The following is a 23,426-nucleotide window of genomic DNA, read 5'->3' as shown; positions in this document are numbered from 1 at the left end:
CAATTTAACAAAAGATTGATTTTTTTATTCTGTTTGTGCACAAGTGTTCAATACCACAGTAGAATATTTATTAATTAGAAGACCCCGACACGGCCGTGTTTTGCGTCAGGGGGACCAGAGTTTTCAAAATTTGGGATTTAAGTAAGCGGACGGATGTCAACTGATTACTTAAAAGTAGATGTGCAGCTCAAACCACGGCAGTGACTGAAACACCAAGGCGTTGAGGAAATCGAAAGCACTTCGAAATTTGAAGTCCATGGGGACTGTCTCATGTGTTAATAAAACTGCACGATCGAAAGAGTGCCATCGCTGGGACCATCGCGGGACAAGGTTTACTTAAAGCAAACTGTAAACCAGACCCGAAGGTCTCCAATATTGCAACTTATGGATTTGAAGATTTTCTCATGTTCAACCGGCGGGATATGACCACACTGGGAAATATATCAGAGGGGTACCTTTAGACAGACCAAGAGGTCTACAGATTCGTAAGACCTCTTGGTCTGTCTAAAGGTACCTCTTCCGATCGTGCAGTTTTAACACATGAGAAAGTCCCCGTGGACTTCAAATTTCGAAGTGCTTTCGATTCCCTCAACGCCTTGGTGTTTCAGTCACTGCCGTGGTTTGAGCTGCACATCTACTTTTAAGTAATCAGTTGACATCCGTCCGCTTACTTAAATCCCAAATTTTGAAAACTCTGGTCCCCCTGACGAAAACTGGACATCACCAGGATGGAATGAAACAAAAGGGCTGCAAAGTCGAAAGTGATGGCGGCGGGAGTCTATGATCGGCGGACATCGCTGCCACAGGGAGAACAGACCACAAAAAGAAAGCTTACCCCAAATGCCAAAAACCCTGACTAGTGATACTACGGGAAGGCACAGAATCCCGGCGATGGATTTGGAGAAAACACCGTGGAAAAAAAAAAAAAGTTTTCTATAAGGCTAAATACAGCCAAAGTGAACTCAATCACACAGCAAGGCTTACAGCTCCATGGAAAAAAGACTGGAAAGGGACCCCGCTGGACACATGGTATAGGGTATTCTGTGCTCAATGTGCCTAGTCAAAGTTCTAGAAATTTTTGACATAGGTTTTCTGCAACGGGGCTCCATCTGATGACATCACCCATGTACGAGTTCTACAATCCTGCTTGTCCTCTGAGAAGACATGCACTCAAAATTATCAAGCATGATTTATTAATCCAACTGATGTCTTGGTTTCTAGTGCTTGGTCAGATCTTCTAGGAGTGGAAAATGTATTTAGAAAAGTTTAGGTGCTAGTGTAAAATGTTTAGGCGCCAACAAAAGTTTATTTTCTCTCATTTTTTCACTTGCTGTTATGGCTATTTTGTTTGTAGTGTTAATTGGCCTTTTAATTGGGTCTTGAATATATTTTAAAATTGTTTCCTTTATATTTTATGCTTTCCTGAATTGTAGGCATCCATGTGACCTGGCCCCTAGGATTTTTCCAGCCCTGCATGCATCCTTATTCAGGACACATGCAGCTGCCTGTAAATTTCCACAGAAACTGGTAACATTTTAGTGGTCTGTGTAGCATAACCCTGTAATACTCTTCATAAGCAATAACTTAATCTTTCACTTTAAGCCTTCTATTAATTCTACACCAAATGACAGTAAGCACTCAGGTTTTACTGAATTGAAAGCAATGACTGAACAAGAAGCCTGAAATTGTGTGAATTAATTCTGTTAAGTGTCACATGCAGTATTTTTATACTGTGTGGTACTCTACATGCAGTTTGCATAGAAAGAAATGTTTCTTACCAGAGTCATCAAGTTCAAAAGCACAATATTCTATATTTAGGCTATCAAAAAGATCTTTCACCTGTAAAAAATAAAATTAGAATGGATATAAGAAAAATGCAAAAATGAAAGTTTTCCCAAAACACTAGAAGTAATCTGAAAGCTAATTTTCAGAAAATAAAATACAATACAAAACATGTATTAATCAACTAATAGCAGTCACATTTTTTAGTATATTTCAAAAATTTGAAAACCCACACAATTTTGATGTGGGCACGTGTGTGTCAAAAGGCTGAATAGTAGCGATATGCCCCTGTAGAAAAATATACACTTGCAAATCAATAATCATTCACCATACAGAAAACATTCCAAAAAAATCTCTTGTCTAGTGCCAAAGGAGAGCAAGTTTGCATACCATAAACAGTTTTTTCATAGATAGCAAGATGAATTAGCTATGATCTCTGGATTGATACTATCTGGTGGCAACAAACAGACTTCTCTCTCATAGTTAGCAGAGCTTTTAGCTCTAATGAGCATGTACAGGAGTTCCTGCATGGTCAGTACTCTGCAGACTCATCGTATTATATTCAAGCTAAACAAAGTGAAAGGTGGATGGATCGCTTATGGCTAATTTATCCTGCTATCTATGGAAAACACCATTTACGGTAAGCAAACCTGCTCTTTTCTGTCTATAAGCAGTCTGAATTAGCCATGATCTCTGAGGAATCCCAAGCTGAGGGTTGTCAAAAAAGATGTGTGTGAGGTACGAGAAGTGCATACCTTTTTTTTTTTTTGGCAGAAGCAGTGTCCCCCTTCCAGTGGAAAGCAGATTAGTGAGGAAGAACATGGAGTTAGTACTGCCAGACTTATGGCACCAGCACCATTTGTCTGTCTAGACAGCAATGAGATTGGAAGGAATATATGAATGACCATGTAGCTGCTTTCAAGGGACAGACTGTGCAGATTGGCTGCTGAAGCTGCCATTGCTCATATCTGATGAGCCTTTGACCATGGAGTTGCAACTGTGCTCCATCTTAATAGTGCTGAATGCTTAGTCATGCTGAGCCCAGATGATTAGGGTCATATGAGATGAGTTGTGATGTGTGAGATTGTCTTCTTTTTGTAGTAGGTTACTGCTCTTTTGCAATTCAGGGTATGCAACCGCTTTTCTCCTTGAGCGTGAGGGTCTGGGGCAGAATGTCGAGAGAATGATCAGGTGAAAACTATAGACCACTTTGGGTAAAAATTTGGGGTTGGTGTGCAGCACCACTTTATTATGAAAAAACTGAATGTATGGCAGGTAATTTTGCTGTTGGCCTGAAAGATACTGGGTCTCGTGAGGAAAAACCTGCACTTTGCCTTTTCATTCTAAGGGCATCTTTGACGCAAACCAACTCAAAGTAAAAACAGTAAGGCCTCGCAGCTAACATGCTCATCTTCATGTCACCATCATGGCCCTCCAGCTTGTTTTCTGGCATCAATAAATACCTTCTTACCCATATGACAATCCATTACCAAGGACCGATGGATCCTTTCCATCATGCAGCAGGGATACCATCTCAACTTATCTCACATTCCACAACTACCAAATCTGGTGACAAAGCACACCAGCTTCTCATCATCTCCACCAATTTCAGACAGAAGTGCAAAATCTCCTTTTCCATCAGGCCATAGAGGTACTTCCTTCATTACAGAAAGAATCTGGTTTGTACTCCTGAAGCTGCAGAAAGTTGATTTGAAAAGCGTTCCTGAGTAGACCAGAGACCCTGAATGCTGAGCCCATCTACACAAGCTCCCCACCCTGGGGTGGATGCATCCATAGTTAGGACAATTTGGGTAGGAAGACTTTGAAAAGAGATCCCCCATTCCACATTTTAAAAGTACCCACCACTAGGACAATTAGTCCCTTAGAGCGGGGGCAACTGATGCAATCCTGGAGGTTCTGAGTGGCCTGGTGCCACTGCAATCTTAGGGTCCATTGGGCTCAGCGCATGAGTAAACATGCCAAGGCAGTGACATGGTCCATATGGTTGCAGCCATATGGACCAACAGCCTCCAACATGTGCCAGGCTGACACCTGCTGGCTCTGTTGCTTCTCTACTGCAATGGTCGTCAATTTGGCAGCCCTCTGGCGAGTCAGGAAGGCCTTGGCCTGAGCCATGTCTAGCAGGGCTCCTATGAAGTCCAACTAAAGTGACAGGCTAAGATGGGACTTTGGGTAGTTGAGAACGAACTGTAGTGACTACAACACCAGGATTATCAAGTGCATGGACCTGGTGGCTCCTGCCTGAGACGTGCTCTTGACCAACCAGTATCCAGATACAGGAAGACATGCACTCCCAGCCTCCGAAGGTGTACCACCACCACAGCCAGGCATTTTGTGAAGACCTGTGGGGCTGATGCGAACCTGAACAGCAACACCCAGTATTGAAGTGCTGTTTCCCCACCACAAATCGAAGATACTTCATGTGACCGGGGAATATCTGTGTATGCGCCCTTTAGGTTGCAAAAGGTAGATCAAGCATTTTCAAAATGGTTCAAACCATTTTGAACTTTTTTTTTTAGAAACTTGTTCAAAGCCCTTAGGTCCAAGACTGGACAGAGTCCTCCTGTTCTCTTTGGAATCAGGCAGTATCTGGAGTAGAATCTCCACCCTCTTTACCCTGGTCGTATGGGCTCAACCGCTCTGGCAGTTAAGAGGGAGGAGAGCTCTACTAGTAGTACTTCCTTATGCGCAATCGGCCCCCAAGATGGGCATGGAGGGCAATATGATGGGACACCCAATAGATTCAATTGATACCCTTGATGGACGATGGATAGAACCCATTGGTCTGAGATTATACCAGGCCACTGGTTTGCAAAGAACTGCAGCCTGAAGTTATACCTACCATCAAAGCATACATGACCAAGTCTTCAGATCTGAATTTGACTGAACATGCTCAAGATTTGGACTTGAATTTGAATTAATTCCTGGAATCTTCAATGGATACGGTTATTTCTAAACATGGGACTATTTCTTTTGCTTTTTCCCCCAAGACGGATTTAGTTTTAAGATCTTTTTTTCAACATAGTCTTTTTTTGGCCAGCGAGTCTGGATATATCCAGATATTACATGTTCCACCCAGGAATGCCATAAGAAATTTCTTTCAATGTGTTTAGAGGTCCTGGCACTTGGTGCAAAATTTATTTTGCAATTTCTCTGTCGATGTTTCATTACTTACTTTGGATCTAAATATATTTTGATCCTGTTCATTTATGTAGTTTCTTGGATACCCATCCCCCAGCTAATTCTGCTTAGTGTTTATTAGTCGGAATTTAGTAGAATCAGGTGCTGCCTACATTTGCTTTAGTGGTTTGAATCATATAATATATACCGCTCCTTTTCTCATCTTGGATCTCCCTATTTTCCTTAATATTGTATGGGATCTGGTTCGTGTCTACAAGACTAATTTTTTTCTTAATTTATTTTATAATTATATAATTGTATTACTGGTAACCACCTCTCATGTTAATTGCTGCAAGTTATATGCTTGTCTATAATCTTTGAAATTTCAATAAAAGTTAAAAAAAACAAAACAAAAAACTGCAGCCTGTCCCCGACTGGAAGGTCCATCATGCCGGGTACGGGTAACTGGCCTATGCTCCCCACAATCCAATTAAAACCCCATCCCTGGAGTTTAATGAGGAGCCAGCTGGGACTTGGGGGCTCTCTGCTGCCTAGAACAGCCGCAGGAGCCCTGTTTGTGTTGACGGGAGCGAGGGGGAAGAGGATAGAATTTCCTTTGGCGAAAGAAAGACTTCCTTAGCCCTGTCTCACCAGCCTCCTAGAAGAGGATAGGTCCAGAATGCTAGCAGAGAATCTCATGGTGGTCCCAAAGTTGGGCCACAACATCCCTTACCCTATCTCCAAAGAAATTCTCCCCAGTACACAGAATGTCAGCAAGTAGTTCCTATACCTCTGGTCAGAGATCCGAGGCCTACAGCCATGCCATTCTGTGGGCATCGATTCCTACTGCAGAGACTGTTGATGCCGTCTCGAAGACACTGTAGGTTGCACGGACCTCATGTATTCCACACTCCAGACCCTTATGCACCACCAACATGAGGGTGGCTGTTGAGGCAGCTGCTCAGCCACCTCCTGCACATGCTTCCAGATGTCCCGTGAGAACTGGCTCATGTAGAGCTGGAAGGCAGCAATGCAGGCCATGAGCATGGCGCCTTGAAATACCTTCCTTCCAAGAGCATCCATCCCTGGGAGTGCTGAGGAATGTATATGAGCGCACTTGGGCCTAGAGAGTGGATTCGACCACAACCAATTGGTGGGGCAGCTAACTCTTATCGAATCAGACAGCTTTCTGGAGGTGGTAGATCTTGTCTGCCTTAACGGGATTCAACGTAAGGGGGTGTTCCCATGTCCTCAGCAGCAACTCATTAAGGATCTCATGTACTGGGACTGCTATGATTTCCTAAGGAGGCTCCACGAACTGGCAGATCTCAAGCATTCTGTGCCTAACACACTCCCCTATTAACTGAAAAGGGAGGCTTCCACCATTACCCTCACAAAACCTGCAAAGATCAAGTCCTAAGGCGGAGGACTTCTTTTGCTCCTCTGGAAAAAGAGGGTCTGAAGGGAGACCCTTTGAGCCCTCCTAGGACTCAGAAACATCATCCCCCACAGGGATCATATGGTTCCTCATCCCCATTGTAAGCCACAAGGGATGGGTCACTAGGTCCTCGGCTTTTGTCCAGACATTCAGGCACTGGTAAAACTGGACTGGGGGGTGCAAGCCTTGGCGTCTCTGCCAGCCTTTGTTGAGCTTCTTCCTCCTCGGAATCAGCAACAACCACCGTATCAGTAGGGCAAGGCCTTTGTGCCCTGCAGGGCACAGACGCTGTCCCAAGAATCGACGCCACCTGGGTTGGTACATACCGATGAGCATACCAAGCTTCTCTAGCAGCCATACAAGGATGAGTGACATCAGGTCCAGTGCTACCGTTGCCACAGGACTGAAGCCCTGCAGTGCCTGGTCCACCGCTAGCTGGACACGGCACGTCAGCTCCTCCTCGAATGCTGCTGATACCAGCTCCGACTGGGAGGAAGGAGAGATGACCAGATCCTCTTCAGATGGAGGTGGATCGGTGATTGGCATCAGGACTGGTGGAGATTGTCGCAGACCTCAGCACTGTTGGAGGATTGGCACTCCTCACCGTAGGGTCACTTTGGGGGCATTGCTGCCAAAGCTGATGCATCCCATGCCCAGCACTTTGCATAGGCAATGACCAGTGCCGATGCTTCTTCAGCTTTCCTCAATGCTCCACCCAGACCTTCCCCGGAGCAGAGGCAGATGACGAAGAACCAGACGTCCTTGACCTGGAGGAGATCAACAATGGTCAATTTCTGGCTCCCCGGTCCACCGACGGCATCAATGGAACCAAATGTCCCGCCTATGTTGATGGCTCGGTATCCATCTGGGCGGCTCCTTGGTCTTTCAATGTCAACCCGAAGAGCTGCTCCATCTTGTCATATCGAAGCAGACACCCCCTTTGGGGGTCATCTGGGCACATAAACAGCAACCCTGGACATCATGCTATGCCTCCAGGCAAAAGATACATATCTCATGTGATCTGTGATGGACATGGTCCTCGGGCACAAGGGGCATCACCGAAAACCAGACATGGTCATGTTGGGCGAAACAAGTATGGCACGAACCGAAAACACTGGTGGTGAGGCATCGATGGCTGGCAGACACCGATGCACCGCCTCCACAGGGAATAGACTGCAAAAGGAAACTTACCTGAACTGCTGAAAACCCTGACTAGGAGACACTATGGGAAGGCACTGAGGGGGACCCAGCGACAGAACAAGAAAAAACTCAAAAAGACGTGAGAAAAAAAAAGCAGATTTTCCACAGTCCAAGTGAACTCAAACACCATGAGGCTTATAGCTCCACGGAAAGAGAGAGACCAGAGAGGACGCCACGGGGACGCATAGAATAGGGCATTCTCAGTGTGCCTAGTCAAAGTTCTAGAAACTTTGACAAGTTTTCTGCATCACCAATCTGTGAGGACTATCATCCTGCTTGTCAGAGAAAATGCTTTTTACTTGTGGAAATGAATTTGAGAAGTGTCCTCCCAAAGTTCTGAGCTTGCTTTGTGCACCATCACATAAGTAATGGCTTTTGAGTAAATATTTTAAATACAATGTAGACAATTTGAAAATCTCTACACAGATGAAATAAAAGGTTAATATCACTTTTCCCATCGGAAAATTGCCCTCCTATATGCAGCTAAAACTCCAAACGTCATAGCTGCGTTGCAGTATGGCGCTTCCAGAGTTATGTTTAGGTTGGGGGGAGGGGGTAAATATGCATACATCTACTTTCAAGCACAGAAAGAGCAGGGGCACATATAATTGTGCACACTTTGTACCCGCAACAAGTTTTGAAGCAGAAATACTTGCATACTTTTGTTCTGAAAAAATTGCTGCAAAGCCTGCAGGAAAAAGCACACATCGTCTTTGTCTCACTGAAACAATTTGAAAATTGCATTCTATGTGCACATTAGTTTTTGTAACACTTTTGTATGGTGCTTTCTCCGCACCATAGTCTAGTTTGAAGTTTATTTTGCACCCTGTTCAACTGTAAACCAGCATGATGTGATTGTATCATGAATGCCGGTATATAAAAAACCTAAATAAAAAATAAATAAATAACACGGAATAAATTCCAAACTACCTCTGAATGAAACAGGGCCCATCCATTTTTTTCATCTGTATAGTTCTGTGCATGGCTGGTGGCATTATAGAAATAGTAGCAGTAGCGCCAATGATTATGTAATCAACCAGGTACAACCTTATGAGAGGAAGTTACTAATCATACATGGACACAAAAACCCACACTCCCAAAGAAGACATTCCTGTCAAACTACCTGGAAATGTAATTTTCCTTCTTTTCCTACCCTTGTATTTTTAATTACCGTACTCTGTATATTACTTCGGTAACATGTAAAATTGTTATGCCAATAAAATTGTTTGAATCTTGTGATCGTTGAAATGTGTTCTCATTCAATTTTTCTAAATATACTAAGTATACTAAATATTTTGTAAACATAAAAGAAAAAAAGCCTTTCATATTGCTGGCCCTATATCTACATTAAGACTCCCTGTTTGGAGCTCCCTTTACTTCCTATAATAAAATAAAACTTGATTATACCCTACTAAAAGGCATGGAACAGATGAACAGAGCATAATCAAGATATAACTTAAAATTGCTCTTTTTTTTTTTTTTAATTCAGTAAATAGTATTTTTTAAAGAAAAAAAAATAAATAAAAAGACACTGAGAACCTTTTTTTTTCTTTTACACCCACTAGAGTTGGAAGTTGACAGTCTTACTCTCAAGGGCACACTTGTGATGGCACTGCAGAAAGCAGTTTACTTTTCCATAAAAGAAATGTTGCCACAATGACAAAGCAAAAAACTGGAAAAGTGGGTGGAACAGGTTCCAAGCTGGCTGTACTCTGGGCAGGGGCGGATTGTGGGAAAATAGTGGCCCAGGGATTTTTCTCCATACTGGCCCATGGGTACCCAATTACACATACAATTTGGTGAGTCACCAAATACAGAATAAAGGGACCATAAAATATGCACAGACAAACTGAACTGGAAATCACAACAAGTTAGACTGTATGTAATGCAGCAATGGAAAAACAGAAAATACCATCATTCCTCATAAAACATCAAATAATAAAATCAAGAACTATAAAACATAATAGGAAAATCATACTAAAAATATATATTTCAAAACTGCTGATGAATAGAACCTTCAGTAATTTAACTCGGGGAAATTTTCAAAAATTTGTATATAACAATAAAATATTTCAAAAAGAGCAGACATCAAATAATATTCAATAATTAAAACTAATAAGGATTTTAAAAAGCCCCTGCTGTCCCCTTCTGTGGGAGCTCTTGATTTCCAGTCACCCTAATATTGTTGAGGATTAGGTTATCCTCTCTCTCTCATACATACTCACATGTCCATTCTCTCTCACATACATACACATTCATGTTCTTATATCCACCATAACCTCTCGCTCTCAGCTCTAAGACACTCTCTCTCCCCCTCCACACACAAACTCTTACTCCCTTGGATTTTCTCATACACACTCATGCTCTCACACATACACACAAACACACACCCAGGCAAGCTCCCAGTCATTTTCTCACACACACACCCACCCCCAGGCAGAGTCCCATTCATACACATGCACACACTAAAGGCAGACCCCCCCCCTCTCTTTTGCCAGCAACCTCGGAACCCCTTCTCATTCCTCTGCTGCCACTGTCACTGCTGCTGCGTGGCTATTGGGGAGGTGCCGAATGCTGCTCCTGACACTGAAGCCCATTCTGCTGCCTCCTCTGTGCAGGCACTTTCTCCATGCTGATCTCGTACATTGTGAGATCCGCATGGAGAAAGTGCTATTCTTGCACATTCCCAAAGATTACATGTACCAATCACTAAAAAGTAATTTTTTTTTTTTACCTTTACTGTTTGATCTTAGTTTTCTAATTGGTTGGTGACAGGCTTTTTTTCCCCCCACCTTCCCTTTCTTATTTTTTTGCCAATTCCTTTCATATTGTCTTTTTTTCTATTTCTTTTCTCTCCATCTATCTTCTTCCCTCAAACACACAGTCAGGTTCTCATTCTCACATGCTTTCTCTCTCACACACAGGCTCTCACTCTCACATGCTCTCTCTCATACAATCATTCATACACAGTCTCTCTCTTGCATATGCTGTCTGACACACACAGAGGCTCTACAGAGGCTCTCACTGTCACATGCTGTCTCTCTCACACACACACACACACAGAGGCTCTCGCTCTCTCTCTCTCACACACACACAGAGGCTCTCACATGCTGTCTCTGCAAACATTCAGGTCCTCACTCTCACACACAGTCTCTCAACTCATCGCACGCACACACACACACTCTACAGACCCTCAGCCTCTCTCTCACCTCTGGGCCTCCTCTTCGCGGGTCGCCGCAGGATGGGCTCTGCAATGGCCCTGATCTTCTCGGGCCGCGGCGGCCCTGTTACCGGGCTTCTTCCTCTTCTTGGGCCACTGCGACTTGGGATTCGGCCCGTAAGCGCTGCTCCTCTTCTGCACGCGCCGATGCTCCTCCTCCTTCCTGCCCATGTGGCTCCAGCAACGTTTACTTCCGGGGCCGCACAGGCAGGAAGGAGGAGGAGCAGCAGCGCGTTTAAACGTGATCTTTTTCTTCAGGTCGTTGTGATGTGTGCCTCACCACGCCCTGCCGATCTGCTTGTCAGAGCACCGCATGAGCCTCCCTGCACCCGGGAGCATTGGTTCCCCTCGGTATACCTCTGCTCGCGGTGCCCCAGGCCTAGTGCTTCCAGCGGCTCTGCCCACAGGTTTCTCTTCGGGCCGCAGTGCCCTCTTCTTGTCTTTGGCCGGGAAGTTTAAAAAAAAAAAATCACGTGATGGGAGCAACCGGCCCACCGGGGGATGCCCGATCCCCCGATAGGCCAATCCACCCCCGACTCTGGGAAAGGGGCAAATGCTTCCAGGCTCTTCTTACCCTTCCAAAAACATATCGCATCCTCCTAATATGAATGGACAACCTGAAGTATAACCATATTTAGCAAGTATCTGGCATACCTGACCAAATTTTTTTCATAAAACAATGGAGTAAGGTAAAGGCTTTTTTTGTTAGGTCAGGCCTTTTCTTGATTTAAATTTTGTATTCCGTTTTTACAATACATTCATACGTTACATTGGTTTTATGTTGAATATGTATGTTTTATTGAAAGCCGCACTGAACGACTGTATTGAAGTTTGCGGGCTAAAAGAGTAAATAAATGGCAATAAAGGATGCTTGAGTATGCTTCCTAACAACTCTTTTCAAAATAGGTCTAAGTCCTTAAACCCTCTCTTCTGATATTAATGTGGATAAAGCAAACTGTGTGCCATGGCCAGGGACCTTCATTTTCAGTTTTATCAGTGATTGTTACAAGAATAAAAATGGGAGAAATCAGTAGAAACAAATGATTTATTTTCCAAGAAAATAGTTTTGTTCTTGTTGCAATAAACACTGATATGTTACTGGGAAAATTTAAAAAAATGAAAATGAATGTCCTTAGCCAGAGTTTAAAACTAAACCATTTGTAAAATAAAATGTCTAACTTGATAAGCAATATCAGCACAGAACTGCTGATTAAATTCTTGGACACAAATACATGGTAATAAAATGTGTGAACTTCTAACTTGGTTTAGGATTGCACAAAATGCAATTCTACTATTATGCAACACTTCTATAGCTCTACTCAACATACAGAGCATTGTATAAAAATGTAAGCAACAGTCCCTTCTCAGTAGAGCTTACAATTTGGTCAAGATAAATATACATGGGAAGAGAGACACTGAGAATTTCATTTAGTACAACAATGGTTAAAAATTGAATCTGTAAGTGAGACAATCAGGGGTTAAGATTTAAAAGTACATTCAAAACATGTATATAATGCAAGAGAAGGAACATGACACCAGCTCAGGAAGTTTATTCTAAGCACATGGTGCAGCAAGGTGGAAAGCAGGGAGTTTGAAACTGGTAGTAAAGGAGAAGGGCATAGACAAGAGTGGCTTGCCTGATGAGCGACATCCACAAGAAGGGGTGAAGAGAGTTAAGAGAAAAAGTAGTGAGGAGCTGCAGAGTGAAGGTTCTTGTAGATAAGTATAAGAGGAGCACGAACTGTACGCGGGAACAGACAGGGAGCCAATGTAGTGACTTGATAAGAGGAGTTATATGGGTGTAGCGACTTTGGTGAAAGATAAGCCATACAGCAGAATTTTAGATACAGTGCAGTGGAGAGAGCTGGCTCGCTAGGAGACTTGCAAGAAGCAAGTTGCAATAGTTTACACAAGACGTGATGAGAGAGTGGATAAGGGATCTAGCAGCATGTTCAGAAAGGAAAGGCCAGATTTTGGTGATGTTAGAAAGAAACGACATATATTTAGAGTATTTGAGATATGTCCGGAGGAAGTGGTGGAAATCCAGGTAATATCCCTCTCGAATGATGGATAGGACCCACTTGTCTGAAGTTATCTTGACCCATCTTTGGTAGAATAGGGCAAGTCTGCCCCCTATGGCTTCTTCCTTTGGACGGGTTGGCTGATTTTCATTATGGGGTGCGGCTGAGGCCTGAGCTGGCTCCCCCTTTGTTGTGCTTGTTCCGAAAGGACTGGCTTCGGCCTGCGGGGTGGGCCGCTTGATATGTGGTTCTATATGGGTTGAAGCACTGTGATCCTCTGCCCCTGGAGGTTCGAGGGAAGGATCGCTGGTTTCTCTTATTCTTGTCCACCGGTAGCTGCTTCCAAACAGAAGTGTTCCCTTGAAAGGCATCCTTCTGAGTCTTGTTTTGGAGGATGAGTCGGCCGACCAGTTTTGGAGCCAGATTTGTCTTCTGGCTGCCATGGTGGATGACACTCCTCTAGCTGCGATGAGTACCAGATCAGAAGCGGCGTCCGCAAGGAATGATACTGCTGGTTTCAGAGCCTCCCCAGGAGTGTTGTTCCTGGTCTGTGATAAGCAGGCGCATCTCACCACGGCACAGCAGGCCGCGATCTGTAAAGACATAGCGGAGACGTCAAAGGATAGATTCCAGACGTCTGTCTTGAGCCTCCTTGAGTGCTGCTCCTCCCTCTACCGGGATAGTAGTGCGCTTCGAGACCGTGCAGATCATGGCATCCACTTTCAGACATGCCAGGAGATCTTTGGCGGCTGGGTCCAGAGGGTACATGGCTGCCACAGCACAGCCCCCCTTTCAACGTAGTTTCTGGGGCATCCCATTCCAGGTCAATTAGTTGCTGGATGGCTTATAATAGTAGGAAATGGCAGGAGGTCTGAAGGAGTCCTTCTAGTAGGGGGTTCATCTAGGTTCCCCCGAGGCACTTGTGCTCAGGATAGCAAGCTCTTTTAAGTTGTGTGTGACCAGGTCTGGAAGCTCGTCCTTGGTGAAGAAGTGTCTCATGGTTCTATGGGGCTCTGTCCCCAGAGGGAGTTCCCCCTTCCTCCACGGGTTCTGAATCCTCATCAGAGTTGTCCGTGTCCCGAAGATGGAGCTTCTGGGCGGTAGGATCACTTCCCTAGGCATAGAGGGTCCCGGGATGTTGAGGTCCTCTGGTGGAGCCTGTGGCCGTATTATAGGAGGCCCCTGTTGCATGTGGATGAAGGTATGCAGACATTTGAAGAATTCCACCCAGGAGATAGATGCTGGGTCTAGACTAAGGGCGCGGTGTCCCTGGGGAGCCCTGCTTGAGGGGGGTCCCACTGTGCAATGCTAGGTCCGGCGTACTGCTCGAGAGGCTGTAACTCGGTACCGGCTGGGGAGGGCCATGAGTTGGATCCCCTAGGGCTTCTTCGCACTGTATACACAGGGCCGTGGCCTCCTCGTGTTGTGCAACTCTAATCTGGCATGCTGGGCAAAGGCCCTGAGCCTTGAGTTTCTTTTCTGGTGGTGCCATGGCTTGTGCGCGTAGAAGACAGTTGTGCACTCCCATGTGTCGAAGTTGTGCGCGTAGAATTGATGCGTGCTCAGGGAGATGTGCACGCTGTTATGCGCACAGATCGAAGTTATGCGCCCGGCACAGTAAGCGTGTGGCTATGTGCATCGCATGTGCGCATGGTACTTGGGCGCGGCATTGTATGCACAAGGTATTTGTGCGCACGGCTCGCCTCTGTGCACACGGATCAGAATGGCAGACAGATCAAAATGGTGACGGCAACCACGCGGACAATATGGCGACGACCTCGGAGGGTCTCCACATGGGAGGACCCTCGATCTGACCGGGGTCTAGCCCTGCTAGGACAGATCAACCCAGTGGCACTGGTTCCGGCTGGCAACCTATGCGACTCCTTGAGCTTCGGAGACCGGAGACTTTTAAATAGATTTCTACCTTACCTTGTCTCGGCGCTTCCCGGTCTCATTCCGGGCGATCTCCGGCTGCGGGGGGGGGGGGGGGGGGGGGGAAGAGGGAAAATACCTTCACCGCCGCGCTTGAAGTTGCACCCGCTGCCTCTCAGCCTCACCCGATATCGGGGGCTAGGTCCCTGCCGAGGGTCGGCCGCCGGACCGAGGCTTACCTCCGAGGGATCGTGGAAATCACCTCGGGAATTCTCAACTGGGGGAGGGACCCAATGGGTGTCACCGCAGGAGAGCGGGGTTCGTCTGTAGAGGTAAGATTTCTTATTTTGGTTTTCTTTGGTAAAATTACTCTAACGCTGTGTGAGCGTGCAAAGAGTCCCTAACTGCTATGGAGACGGAAAATACTGAAGAGCTGCACTTCCTGCAGGGGTATATGTACTAGGGCTGACGTCAGACTGAAATCTGATCCGTCTCCAACAGCTATCAGGGGTACACTATACCCATTGGTCCTGAGTCCATCTGCTACACGCTAGGAAAAGCAGAGTTGGTGATCAAATGAGGCTAAGGAAAGGAGTTTTGAGGCATGAGAGTCAAATGGGGTCATCAACATGGAGGTTAAAGACCTCAAGAATAAGAGACAGGAAAATGGGTCAAAGAAAGAGAGCCAGGAATCAAAAATCGGTGAGAAAGGAGGAGGGGGATTTATCAGGAGGTTGAAAGATGACAGCTATCTAGAGAGGTAGTAGGGTGAATAGGCAGATGGCAATGGGCCTCAAAGGAAGAAAGGGTGGGATTAAGGTGGAAGAAGGGATTGAAGCCCAAAAAACACAAAGGAAGGCGATCTATAAAAGCCGTCAGGATGAAGAAAAGAACAGATGCCAATACTATTGGCTTCATTGAAGCCTACAGGAGGGAGGGGGAAGAGCAGCTGTCCAACACCACCATCACAGCCTCTTGTGTGAGGTGTATGGGAGAAAAAATAACCTCCATGAGAGAGCAACAAATCCTCAGAGGAAAGGCAGGTTGTAGTCAAGGCAAGAAGATGAAGAGTATGAGAAATAAAGAGGTCATAAATATAGACAAACTCTTGTAAACAGAGTGGACATGCCACAAGGAGCATGAGAAAGGAAGAGAAGAGGGAAGGAGAAAGGGGAATAGTAAGATTGGAGGGGTAACAGTTTGATATGCATCTATGGGATGAAATCAGCCTCGGTGGGCCAGGAATGGGACAGATATTCCCAACTGAGAGTAGGAGCAACAGCAGGAGGAGAAGAGAGGTAAAGGTGCAATGACAACTACAAGGGTGAGATACTGTCAGGGAACATGGAGATGGGCTAGATGAAAGGAAGAAAACTTTGAAGTTCAAAAGCAGTATGACAGTGCAGTTGACAGAATGGTAGATAAGATGAATAACGTAGGGCATGTGTGGTAGTGGTTTTCAGAAAAGAATAAGGCTGCACAAAATTAGCATAAGGAAAATAAAATGTAAAGAAGCCACAGAAAATAAAGAGGAAACTGCAACCTCCCCAGGATATGGCCAGCTGCTCAAGGATGCATTAACAATTCATCACTTGCAATACCAATGAACTGTACCTGAAACTGTAATTTTTAACAACTACTTTTGATCTTCAACTCGTCCTTCCCAGTCAGTCATTCTGGTGATAGCCAAATGGTTTCTTGAAGCCATAAGCTCCACAGAGCAAGGGCTTTTTAATTTGTATTCCACCTTTCATGCCTGGTCAGCCACTTCAAAGCGAGTTACATGCAAGTACAGTGTACTCATATGTATACAGTGCTGTGTGCATCTAGGAGTCCAACAGAAATAAGCAGAGCTCTATGTACATCTAGCAGCACTCCAAAAATAAGTAGTGCTAGTAGTTTTATCATTCGTTTTCCTATTAAGTAAATGGATGATAGGTCAGGCCACAGGTGATTTATCATCATCGTGAGACAAAGGATTTAATAAGTTTGGGACCTTTTAGTTTACGAGCTGAAAATAAGGACAAAAAAAGATAACCAGACACATACAAAGGATAATCATTAGATTAGCTTAAAACATCTCTTGACTAGCTTTTGAGTGCTATACTCTCATCATCTGAACAAAACAGAATAAGCAGGTAAAGTTAACCGAACCTGAAGTAAAAGCTACCAAGAAGCAAAACAACCCCCCCCCCCAAAAAAAAAACTAATTCATGCTCCTCCTCTAATGTAGAAGATATAATTAATGTAGAAAATGTGAAGAGGCAGAGCTAGATTTAAGATTTTGGCACCCATGGGAAGAATGAGTCTGTGGTCCTAAAACAAGCAGAAGCAGGCTCTTATGTGGCCTGTATATTTCACACCTTCAAAATGTGGTGCCCTAAGTAATATGCCATACTGGGTCAGACCGAGGGTCCATCAAATCCAAATCACAAGTACCTGGCCTACATTGTCTATTCCTAATCCAGGCCTATGAAGAGGGACATTATGTTCAGAACAAATATATGATGACTCAGTAAGGGCAAGGGTTTCCCCACGCATTACCAGACATAATCCTGTCTTCTCTGTTAACACAGCACCATCCCTCTCACCAGTGTAATGTAATCTATGAAACACTTGCATATTCAGGCAACATCATCCGCCTTTACATACTCATTCTGTACTGACCTAAAAACCAGACGCTAGCCCAGAAATGTATCGAGTTAATCCGGTAAAGAGGAATGGCCTTACTTCCGTACATTCGAGCGGACTGTGGACTTTTTCATTGTGTACGCAGCCGGCGAGGTGATGGGCGCCCCCCTCTCCTCAACGGTTGCGTCCGTTTCCTTCCTGTTAAAACTCCTAACAGATACAGGACGTTACTATCACCCCCGGGGACGCTTACACGTGCCCGGCTCCCGAACTGCCGCCAGGCGGACAGAGCAACGTTTCCCTGTATTATCACGGGAAGAATGGACGACCTCCCCACCTGTTCCCGGGGAGCCCAGCCTCACTCTCCGCTCTGCTCCTAGACCCCGGGGGCCTCAGTGTCGCACTCACCCCGACCCATGACGCACCTTCTTACAGTAGGGGCACGTCCTCTTGCTGAAAATCATCACGCGGTTGGCGTCGACGAGCGCCCGGATTCGGCTGGTGATCGTGGCCCGTTCTATTGCGCTGCCGGTGGGCGCCATGATCTCCGCGGCCGGGTTTTCCTTCTCTGAGGGAAGCGAGGAGAGAGTAAGTCACTGTCCGGCCTGTCGGCCAGCGTTCCCTCACACACGCGCGTTGTTAGACGCCTCACCTCTGCCTCGGAAGCCGAAGGGAATTGTATAGCCTAAGAGCTGCGGGTATTCGGCGAGAAACCTGACGGCCGGATGTGCAATCACAGTACCGGCGGCAAGTGCCTTTCCGGCGACTGTATCTGTTGAACTCCTCTTCCCGCTCGCTTTCTCATCACGCACCCGCCGGCCCGCATGGCGTCGCGTAACCTTACCCCGCCCCTTCTGCGCCGTCCCCTCGCTCAACTCTCCCTCTCCTCCCGTCTCCTCCCCTCCAGGACGATCGGCCCGCCGTGGCCCCTTCCGCGGGGCCTTGCCCCTTCCCCTCGGTGCCTCGTCCTCGACCTCCCCTCCTGAGGCCACCCGTCGTGCGTTTACACGCGAGCCCTTTGGCTTGTGCTCGCGCGCTCCCGACTGCTGTGACTTTTCCTGCCGCAGAAGACGCCGACTTTTTCTCTTTCCTATGGTGCTTCCTTGCCCCGCTTCCACTGGAAGCGGGGTCGCCTGCTGGGTTGCTTCCTGCTGGGTTGCTTCCGCTGGGCTTTGAGATGCACGCCGAGTATGCGAGGAGCGGCGACGGGCTGGCATTGCCGGCCTGGACTGAACCAAAAAGATCACACGTTTGTGTGAAGGGGATTGGGAGCTTCACCGGGCCCTCCTGAGGTGCTATATACGGGAGACGGTGCCGCCAAACTACACTCAGTTACATGACAATGTTTATTGCACTTGGTTATGTGTCTGCTTGCAGTTATGTCACCAAAAATGTTTCAACTCAAAAGTTATTGGAGCTATTTCATCTGAGGCTATGTTCCAACATATGAAGATAATACTAGAAACAGCTTGGTGTAGGGAGATTTTACGTAATAGGATTGAAATCACTGAATTCTTTTGTTTCTTAAAGTAATGGATAAAAAATGTTTCTTTGTCTGTGATCCCTTCGAATACATGTTGCTGGCAGACGGGTGAGCTACCAACCTGAGCCTGAACTTAACTCAGGAATCAGGATTTCCCAGCAGGCAGCCTGCCTCAGAAGCTCACGACATTCTACCCTTCCACTCCCATCAGTGCTTAAACTGAAACCTACAGTTAGATGAGGACCATCTAGCCTCTGCCCAATTTCATTCTTGGTGCAGTGCCATAGACCACGGTTGAGCTTTGGTTTTCCAGGATAACGCAGCACCTAATAGCGCCCTCAACATGCAAATGCATGTTCCTGTACGTACCTGGATCAGTCCAGACAGTGGGATGAGCCTCCTTTCCAGCAGGTGGAGGGAGACAGACTAAAACTTGAAGGATGCCCTATATCAGGACAGAGCCTATCCTCTACCCCTTCAGTTTCGTCTGTCTCCAGCAGGTGCAGCATCTCCCCTTCGGTTCTCTGCTGTAGGCTAGTCAGCCTCTTCTTTCTTTTTCGGCTCAAGCAAGTAGTTGATTCCCGCTTGTTTTAGAAACAAAGGGAAAAAAAAAAACCTATGAAGGAAATTTTGCCTTCTTTTAGTGCTTTTACTGTTTTTGTGTGGGAGATGTCAGTCTCCCAGCTCTTGCCTGGCTCAGGGGGGCTTTGCCCCTTTTGCAGGAGGGGGTTCCCTACATAGTCCTGAGTCCGTGGACGCTTCCAGGTGTGGGGACCGACGCTCTCTGGGCCTCGTTCCCCCCCCCGGCTGCCAAGAGGGTTTTTAACCCGCTGCTGCGCTCGGTAAAAAAAAAAAAAGGAGTTTAAAAGTTTCAAACTTTCAATAAGTTGCAGGTACTCACCTACCTCTAACTTATTTGCAGCAGTTGACCAGCTTTTTTATTTTTTTCTGGTCAGAGTAGGGCTAGAACCGGCAGCCAGAGAAGCAGAAGGCAGCAGGTTTCCCGCCTGCTGTGCAGGCTGTCAATCAAGCTTTTTTTTCAGCCTTTTTTTCTTCAGCCGCAGCTTAGCTATTTCCCGGCTGGCAGCCTGCCTTTCTTGTGGGCTGCCCTCTTCGCGTTTTTCGCGGCAGGGCCTCTGCACTGCTTGCCTGCCAGGTGGGGAAGGTCCCTCCTCGGCAGGACAAGCAAATTTAGCCCGGGGCTCCACTCCTCCCGGCATGGCTAGGCCTTTCCCGGGTCGGCAGAGCCCGGGAACGGCTGCCATCTTGGATTTTTCATCGGGGCCGATTTCAGTGCTCCCTGGGGCTGGGGGGCCAGATTTTTTTGATTTAACACCCGATTTGGCCCCCGCGGGTGCCCAGGAAGGGGGTCCTGACCTTCCCTCGGCCCCCCCCCCCCCCCCCATCAAATCCAGGGTCCCTCTTTCAGCGGATTTCGTCCTCCTCATGCACAAATCTTATCTAGCTAGCCTGCATGAGCTGGATGAAAGCCCCCCCACCCGCCAAAAATCCCTCGCTCAGCACCGTTGAACACTGGATTGGCCGCGGATCCCCAAGGACCAGTTCGGGTGCAGGTGGTCCCGGGGGTGCCCCCCCCCCCCCCCCCGGTGTCTCCCGTGTCCTCGGACCCCGCTGCTTCCTCGGATTCGGTGGATGCCCCCCCCCCAGAGGGGGATGACCCTAGAGCCCTCCATCTTTTTCGTAAGGAGGAATTAGAGCCCCTCCTCCCTTTTGTTTTGCAGGAGCTGGGTCTGGAGAGTCCCTCCGTGGATAATCTCATGGCCTCGCTCCCTAAGGATATGAACCCGGTTCTGGGAGGGCTCCAGCCTCGGCCTTTCCCGTCCACCCCATGCTTAAGCTCCTTATCCTGCGGGAATGGGAGGCTCCTGAGGGTGCGCTTTGGGTGGGGTGTGCGATGGATAAGCTCTATCCCCTCCCAGAGGAGGGCTTGGAGCTGTTGCGATATCCATCGGTGGATTCTTATGTTTCTGCAGTGGCCAAGCACTCCACGATTCCGGTGGAAGGTTCCACGGCCTTGAAGGATTCACAAGTTCGTAAGCTGGAGGCTCACCTGAAGCGCATCTTCGACATTCTGGCCCTTGGGGTCCGGGCATCTTGCTGTAGCAGTCTCATGATGCGAGCGGGCCTCCAGTGGGTCCAACAGTTACTCTGCGCCTGGGAGCTTCCGCCAGGTGAGGCAGAACAAGCTGAACGTCTGGAGGCAGTCACTGCTTACGTATCGGACTCCCTCTACGATCTGGTCCGTGTCCAGGCGAAGGCGATGGTTTCGGCAGTGGCGGCCCGGAGGCTCCTTTGGCTACGCCACTGGTCGGCTGATCAGTCCTCGAAGACTCAGCTGGGCACACTGCCCTTCAAAGGTAAGATGCTCTTTGGCAAGGATCTTGAGAAGCTTATGGACTCCTTGGCTGACAACAAGGTCCATAAGCTCCCAGAGGACCGCCCTAAGTCTTCCCGATCCTTCGCGGCCTCTCGCTCTCGCTTCAGGGGCCAGCGTCGCTTCGCTTCTCAGGGGCGGGGCGGTTCTGTGAAGGGGTCTTCTCGTGCGCAGTCCTGGTCGCAGTCCTTTCGTGGCAGACAGCCCTTTCGCGAGGGCCAGCCCATGCATGCCGCCGCTAAACCTGCCACGCAAGGAAGTTCAGCCGACCCATTCCTCGGTTCCTTACCTCGGTGGACGCCTCTCCCTGTTCTTCGAGGAATGGGTCAAGATCACATCGGATTAGTGGGTCCTCGACATTATCAGAGACGGGTACGCTTTCGACCTCGTCAGGGAACTTCCAGATCTCTTTCTTTTCTTGCCTTGTGGCCGGGCCAAGAGGGACACGGTGGTCCAGACTCTCTCCAAGCTTCTGGATCTGGGGGCGGTGGTCCCAGTCCCGGAAAGGGAAATTGGCGCCGGCCAGTATTCTATTTACTTCACCGTGCCCAAAAAGGACGGGTCCTTCCACCCAATATTGGACCTCAAGAGGGTCAATCGGGCTCTCAAGATACCCCACTTCCGCATGGAAATCCTGCGGGCGGTCATTGCGGCGGTCCGCCCTGGAGAGTTCCTTGCTTCCCTCGATCTCGCAGGAGCTTATTTTCATATTCTCATTCACCACGACTATCAGAAGTATCTCCGATTCCACATTCTCAACCAGGACTTCCAGTTTCGAGCTCTCCCCTTCGGCCTCGCGACCGCTTCTCGCACCTTCACGAAGGTCATGGTAGTAGTAGCGGCGGCCTTGCGCCGGGAGGGGATTCTCGTCCATCTCTATCTGGACGATTGGCTCATCAGTGCCAAGTCGGAGACCTCTTGCCGGCGGGCGGTGGATCGCGTCTTGGAGCTCCTTGCCTCTCTGGGGTGCATAGTGAACTTTTCCAAGAGCAAGCTTCAGCCCTCCCAGGAGTTGGAATTTCTGGGAGCCCACTTAGACACCCGAGTAGGCAAGGTTTTCTTACCTCGGACGCGAGCCCTCAAGCTGATCGATCAGGTCCAGACTTTGATTGCCCTACCCTCCCCGACAGCCTGGGATTATCTCCAAGTCCTGGGATCCATGGCTTCTACCATCGACCTTGTCCCTTGGGCTTTTGCTCATATGCGTCCATTACAGAAAGCTTTGCTGTCCCGTTCAAGCCAGTGTCGGAGCAGTTCCATGTAGTCATTCCGTTCTTGGATTCTACTGCCGACGAATTACAGTGGTGGCTGTCTCTTCCTCATCTTCTGCAAGGGATGCCTCTTCAAGCTCCACAGTGAACGATAGTGACCATGGACGCCAGCCTGTTGGGCTGGGGTGTGGTCTGGCTTTCTCAGTCCACCCAGTGGACATGGTCGCAGACTTAGTCGCGCTGGCACATCAATCGACTGGAAACTTTGGCGGTCCGCCTGGCGCTTCAGGAGTTCCTTCCCCTGATCCGCGGCAAGGTGGAATGAGTCCTGTCCGACAACTCCACCACAGTGGCCTACATCAATCGCCAAGGGGGCACTCGCAGTCCCCTGGTAGCCTTAGAAGCCAGCCGTCTCCTCGCTTGGGCGGAGCGTCACCTACAGTGCCTTGCGGCTTCTCACATCGCCGGAAAAGACAATGTTCAAGCCGACTTCCTCAGCCAGCAGTTGCTCGATCCGGGAGAGTGGGAGCTCTCGGACGCGGCCATGGCTCTGATAGTGGACAGGTGGGGTCCTCCTCACCTCGACCTCATGGCGACTCTGCGCAATGCCAAGGCCAATCGGTTCTTCAGCCGCTGGAGGGAGCACGGCGCAGAGGGCGTGGATGCTCTGGCTCTACCTTGGCCAGCGGACGTCCTTCTGTACGTGTTTCCCCCGTGGCCACTGGTGGGGAAAGTTCTCAGGAGAATCGAGGTCCACCGGGGACCGGTGATTCTCGTCGCTCCCGAGTGGCTGCGAAGGCCATGGTTCGCGGATCTCATCAATCTAGTGGTGGATGGGCCCCTGCGCCTCGGTCATCTCCCTCGTCTCCTCCGGCAGGGGCCTGTATTTTTCGACCAGGCCGATCGCTTCTGTCTTGCGGCCTGGCTTTTGAACGGCATCTCGTGAGGCGCAAAGGTTATAGGGAGGAGGTCATCTCCACCCTGCTGCGAGCCCGGAAGCAGTAGACTTCTCTGGCGTATGTGCGCATCTAG

General features: G+C 48.0%; 1 protein-coding gene across 2 annotated transcripts in view; it reads right to left on the bottom strand.

The window, feature by feature from the left end:
• Positions 1-18,537, bottom strand: part of TXNRD3 (thioredoxin reductase 3) — a 166,220-nt gene extending 147,683 nt beyond the window's left edge. The window contains exons 1-3 of one of the 2 annotated variants that reach the window (XM_029601336.1): positions 17,958-18,537; positions 17,731-17,873; positions 1,779-1,839 (exon numbers count right to left, since the gene is read on the bottom strand). In XM_029601336.1, the coding sequence (XP_029457196.1) occupies positions 1,779-1,839; positions 17,731-17,873; positions 17,958-18,522 (769 nt within the window). In that variant the 5' untranslated portion in view covers positions 18,523-18,537. Of the gene's footprint in view, positions 1-1,778; positions 1,840-17,341; positions 17,363-17,730; positions 17,874-17,957 lie in introns of those variants that run through there. The other variant, XM_029601337.1, reaches the window with a different exon arrangement.
• Between the last annotated feature and the right edge of the window lie 4,889 nt (positions 18,538-23,426).

This window comes from Rhinatrema bivittatum, chromosome 4, assembly GCF_901001135.1.
Source record: "Rhinatrema bivittatum chromosome 4, aRhiBiv1.1, whole genome shotgun sequence".
NCBI lineage: Eukaryota > Metazoa > Chordata > Amphibia > Gymnophiona > Rhinatrematidae > Rhinatrema > Rhinatrema bivittatum.
The sequence above is the reverse complement of the archived record's forward strand: the minus strand, read 5'-3'. Positions and strand labels throughout refer to the sequence as shown.